This window comes from Hemiscyllium ocellatum, chromosome 16 (genome assembly GCF_020745735.1).
Source record: "Hemiscyllium ocellatum isolate sHemOce1 chromosome 16, sHemOce1.pat.X.cur, whole genome shotgun sequence".
In the NCBI taxonomy this organism is placed as follows: domain Eukaryota; kingdom Metazoa; phylum Chordata; class Chondrichthyes; order Orectolobiformes; family Hemiscylliidae; genus Hemiscyllium; species Hemiscyllium ocellatum.
This window is the reverse complement of record NC_083416.1, coordinates 31,529,204-31,535,203: the sequence shown is the minus strand read 5'-3', so window position 1 is coordinate 31,535,203 and position 6,000 is coordinate 31,529,204. Positions and strand designations below refer to the sequence as shown.

General features: G+C 37.0%; 1 protein-coding gene across 2 annotated transcripts in view; it reads right to left on the bottom strand.

Annotated features, from left to right (window-relative positions):
• Positions 1 to 464: 464 nt before the first annotated feature.
• The window catches only part of ubtd2 (ubiquitin domain containing 2), a 67,295-nt gene continuing 61,759 nt past the window's right edge, over positions 465 to 6,000 (bottom strand). For both annotated transcript variants that reach the window (XM_060837102.1, XM_060837103.1), the window contains exon 3: positions 465 to 5,989. In XM_060837102.1, coding sequence (XP_060693085.1) covers positions 5,592 to 5,989 — 398 coding nt within the window. In that variant the 3' untranslated portion in view covers positions 465 to 5,591. The remainder of the gene's footprint in view (positions 5,990 to 6,000) is intronic.

Below are 6,000 nucleotides of genomic sequence, written 5' to 3'. Positions count from 1 at the left end.
ATATGGGTTGCGGATTGTTTTGATTATTAACATGAACAGGTAGTAGAGGTTTTAAATCGAGAGAGTGGTGCTGGGAAAGCACAGCTGGTCAGGCAACATCTGAGGCCATGCGACCATACTAGTCTGATAATGCCTGATCTTGGAAGCTAAGCAGACTCAAGCCTGGTTAATACCTGGATGGGAGACTGCCTGGGAATACCAGGTGCAGTAGGCTTTAAACCTCGGATGCTGCCTGACCGGCTGTGCTTTGCCAGCATCACACTCTTGACTGACCTCCAGCATCTGCAGTCTCATTTTCTCCCAGTAGAACTTTTCAGTGCATTTAAAGACAGTGAACAGACAATGTAAATGAACGTTTAGAAAGTAAAGTTGAAGAAAATGTCATTCTAAGAATGGTTTAAAAATACACACAGACAGAACAGTGGAAAGATATGTTACTGTTTATTATCGTGGATTACCCTCTTTTTTGACCTTTCCCGAAGGAAATTGTTTTTTAAAATGTAAAGAGCATTCCATAGCATAATCAAAACAATTAAATGGGACTGGAGTTTAACTGCAACTCAGAAAATGATTGATGGGGTGTAATTACAACAATTTGGTTTATTTATTCATCTATTATAAAGCATTATTTACCAAACATTCATTGGTCTTTTATGACAAATAATCATTTATTACAATGTATAGATTTTACAACAGTGCAATGCACATTAAGAGCACAAACTGTATTGGAAAGTGTATAAAGTATCAGTGGACACTGTCCCAACTTCATCTATGAAAAGTCAAATGTACAGTTACAAAACAAAACTATTGTTCCTTAAAGAGGAACAATACTAGCCTGCAGTATGGCTGATTGAAAAGTCAGTTTATTAAGACTTTTTTGTTTGCAAATCTGCAAAGTACAGTAAAAATCAATTCAAAAGACCCTCTATTGACATATTTTAAACATCATGGCCTTTTGACATACAATGGTAAAATATTGTGCTTTAATATTAAGGGGTAATTGCTGTGTTCTTCCAACAAATATACAACCCTAAATAGTAGTAACATTAATGGAATAAATACTGCAGAGAAAATTTTAGATGATGTCATAAATAGTCTTAGGAATAGTTTTTGGGAGACTGAATCTTTTAGTTAACTGACCTGATAAAACCAACATCTGACCTGCCACTAATAGCATGTCAATCAAGCCTCCATACTACGATACTGGAGATTACTTTTGTTCAGTGCACTCTCTAGCACAGAATACAGTTCATCCACAATGATCAATGCTTCTAATGGCTAAAAGGTGAATGACATCCAATTCCATATTCAACCTTTTGTAGGACACCATTCCTATTGAGTGACATAAATTATAGATCATCACCAAGTAATTTTAAAAAACGTCAAGTTTAACATGAGGACTAATGATGAATAACAAACAAAAGTCTATTTCTGCTGGACAGTAATGCATAAAGAATTATGTCCTTTCTTATAAAAAATCATAATAAATATAAAGCTTTCGACATTAAAACAGTATTCCATGCTTCAGGCACAATACAGACCCATATTCACATATGCAAGTTGAATGCGATCCCAAGCGATTATTCTTTTTATGTTGCACAGGAGTTATGTAATTCACTTACTGATAATATCGTACTTAAGGCTCCCATGTAAGCAATTCAGTGGTTGTTTAGTTTTTAGACTGAGGAAACAGACATGAAATGTAACAAGTTATAAAATGAACCTGAAATTTACATTGTGAACACAAGGAAAGCTTTGCTTTTTCCTGATGCCATGATTGAACAGTTCTTAAAGCACATCTGTCATAGACCATTTCAGATGATCACTTAGTTAAAAAAAAGCTTTCCACATTTCTGTTTTCAGTGTGTAGACACAAATCTGAAAGATTGTGTGGATAGATTAGTTTTCAATTCAACCACATTCATTGTGGAAATGAAGAAATGCACTTGGAACTCAAAAATACAATTAACTCTATTTTGCTTATGGTTTTCAATACAATTGCATTTACATTCAGATTTTCACAAAATTAATAACTGAAGCAGAAAAATGATTTCTCCAAATAGACAATTTCATGTTAGTCAGACTGCATGTGAAGATCACTACAAAGTAATCTGATCAAAATGTCTCAAACTAACACCTGGAGATCCAAATAATTATGAGAAACAATCAACCGAGCTTACTGCTGAAAGGAGACAGAAAACAGTTAAGAGCCCAGAATTTACTGTGACCGTGATGGAATGGCTTAACTAATACTAAGGTGCATGATGGCTCAGTGGTTAGCACTGTTGCTTCACAGCACCAGGGATCCAGGTTTGATTCCAGGTGACTGTCTGTGTGAAGTTTGCACATTCTGTCCGAGTCTGTACGGGTTTCCCACAGATGCTCCAGTTTCCTTCCGCAGCCCAAAGATATGCAGGTTATCTGGACTGGCCCTGCTAAATTGCCTATAGTGTCCAGGGATGTGCAGGCTAGGTGAGTTAGCTACGGGAAACGCAAAGCCACAGGGATAAGGGGGTGTGCCTAGGTGGGGTGCTCTTTGGAGGGTAGGTGTGGACACAAAGGGCCAAATGGCCTGCTTCACACTGTAGGGATTCTATGATATTCCTTTTGTATGTTTGCGTAGAGATTTATTGACTTGTCAGTGGAGATTTGTAATTTTTGTGCTCATGAAAAAAAATGAGCCGCACGGTGGCACAGTGGTTAGCACTGCTGCCTCACAGCGCCTGAAGACCCGGGTTCAATTCCCGACTCAGGCGACTGACTGTGTGGAGTTTGCACGTTCTCCCCGTGTCTGCGTGGGTTTCCTCCGGGTGCTCCGGTTTCCTCCCACAGTCCAAAGATGTGCGGGTCAGGTGAATTGGCCATGCTAAATTGCCCGTAGTGTTAGGTAAGGGGTAATGTAGGGGTATGGGTGGGTTTCGCTTCGGCGGGTCGGTGTGGACTTGTTGGGCCGAAGGGCCTGTTTCCACACTAAGTCTAATAAGGGATCTAATGCCATCTGTAAGGTGACCTAGCAATATAAAGATTCTTCAACCAGTAAGATCAAAGAAACCTCAGAAATACACAAACTACAGTCAAGAATTAAAGATGCAGGAAGGAAGTTACATTTGAGTTATTGTATGAGAAGCAAAATAAAGATTCAGAATACATTTGGTGATTATGGGAGAGGTAATAAAGAATAAAACAGAATAACTAAACATTTTTTATGAAGTTAAAAACTCTGCAACATAAAACTTCTTCGCATTTGTAATAAGTTTGTGCAGTGACAATGACCACCTATTAAACTTTAAAAAAAAAACTGAGTTAGTCACGATTGTATAACTTCCAACTTTTCATCTGTTATTGCTATGAGAAGACGTGATCAGCCATAGCTCACAGTGATCTCTCCAAATCCCATCAGCAAAATATTTCAACAACCTGCAGTTTGTAGAACAGCAGAGTATCAGTTACAGCAACTAGCAGATTCCAACATGAAATGATTTATGTACAGATACCAGAAATCACTATCCAGTTTAATGATGGAGAGAGCCAGCAACCTTGGAAATGGGTACAGCGAAATATGTACCAATATAATTTAGGTTGGTGCACAGAAAATTAATCTACAGTTATACATGGATTTTATATCATTTTAATACATTTTTGCGGTTCAGTTAGTACTTTTTATTATAATGCATAAAACTTCCTTCAACAATTTATGTGACACCAAATTCATGATTGAAAGTATGGAACTCAAGACTAGTGATAAATGGACACAAAAGGGATTGAACATTTATTCACCAAGTTCTCTTATACACAAGCAAATTGGATGCAAACAGATAGGCAGTCCCTTACTATCTCAGTTGAGGTTTCAAATTCAGAATGAGCTCACTGAACAGATGTTTTCCTGATATGTGTACCAGATGGATGATACTCCATAACAGAAGCACATATCTGGAAAAGATCACCCTTTGTAACTTAGTTTACTTCACTCTAACTTTCTATCCGACTGCTGGATCACTTCCATAAGCAAGAGCAGCCATAAGGCATATGCACTCAATCAGTCTCTTTTCCAAATGTTAATGCCTGCTCAAAAGTAAGATTTCTTTTTCTAAAATTAGATAACTGCACAATTACTAAACACTAATTTAAAATGAATACTCGTCCCAACAAAGGCAGACAGTTTTTAGAATACTAGCCCTGTAATTTTAAATTTTCAAATATCAGTCATCCAATACTCTTAAAATCAGTCTGCAGGGAAAGAGTTAAATTGGAGATAAATAATGTTTGAGGAATTTGCTAATTTGACTTTACATGTTGAAAGTTATAGAATTGTTTTGTTTTCTATCAAATACAAAAAAAAGTAAAACGTGGTTTTCAATTTATTCTTCTTTCTTACACCATTGTCACTGTAAAGATTTGCAACATTCAGATTGTGGCCCTGGTAAAATAGAATGAAACTATTGCATAAATTAGTTAACGCTTTTTCATACACGGGTGTCATTGCGATGTTTAAAGAGTTATGCTCCTAAATAATAACTAGCTTTCAAAACAAAATACTAGCTAACTGGCTTCATGGCTGTGATCAGCTGATCAAATGGAAACAACTAATGAATTTTTTTCTTTAATGTATCTCAAGCGATTTTTTTTTTAAAAACACAATCTTCTTCCTTGATTTTCCTGAATATATTGATTTACACTGGAATGTAGTTTTACAGTCATAGGAAACTATCTTATGCCTTACCTGATTCTTCCACAAGATAGTCAGTAAACTATTTGACCTTATGGGATACCATGGTCATATCCAATCCTGTCTCAACTGCATCCACACATGCAGCTGCTAGCAGGTGTCGGTCAACCACAATGAACAGTAAGAAAATCATGGTTTTAATCACTCTTTAGATGGAGGTATTATGGAAAATTTTTAATTGCCCAAAATGATACCCCCATCCAAGATCAAGTAATTCAACGCAAACAGAAGCTAGATTATTTTTGTAGAGCAGAAACTTATGCATTATTGTATATTCCTAATTTTTCAATAAATTAATATGCCATTAGGTCAGGAATAGGATTCCCAAATTTACATATGGTAGTAACAGAAAAAATAGCTTGCTAACTCTATTTGAACACCCTGAACAACTTCTATCGATTCAGTCTCACTGAAATTATCCCTGAAGGAAAACCTTCAATTGCCATGATAGTTTATAATATTGACAATAAGTACTTTCTATTTAAAAATAGCCACATGATTTAAAACAGAAAATTGCAGCACTGCAACAAGATAATGCATAAAATGCTGGCCACTCTTATTCTACTGAACGTTTTAGTAGAACATAACACTGCCCCTTTATTGAAAGTAATCTGTTTAGGCCAGATATGCATGAAACTAATTCTACCAGTAAAAGTACCAATCCATGAAGGATTGATTTGAACTGGATCCTCTCCTGAGTTGCTTTCTTGGTAGAAATTCTACCAAGTGCTCTACACTTAAATTGATCGACAAGAACAAATTCTAGAAGTCCTCATCACAGATGGGACCACATAGGTGACATTAGATAAATGTTCTCGTGTAGAAAGGAGTAATAGCCTAATAAAGGGATTCAAAAAACGATCAGTCAATTTTCCACAGGGGTAGGTGTCTGCAGAGGTTGGCTGATGATGACCTGCACCACATAGTCTTTGGGGATTTTCAGTTCTTCCAATTTCATTTTATCTGTTAGTGGTCGGCCAGAAAAGAACCATCTCTGGCTGGAGGGCTCTACCCCCTCTGTTGTGTGCAAACGCCGTTTCATGTGATAAACTGTATCTGTGCTACGGACAAGCAGCTTCAGGTCTTTGCCTGTGGAGAGACGCAACCGGAGCTGACATTCCTGTCCAGAATTAGGTGGTGGCTCTGGGATGTCTAGTGTCTCTAAGTCACTTTTTTCTTCAATCATGTTGATTGGAGGTGCAAGGCAGTACACTGGAAGTTGGTATCTATTTCCCAGTTCATCATAACATTCTGTAAGCACTCCTATGTATGAA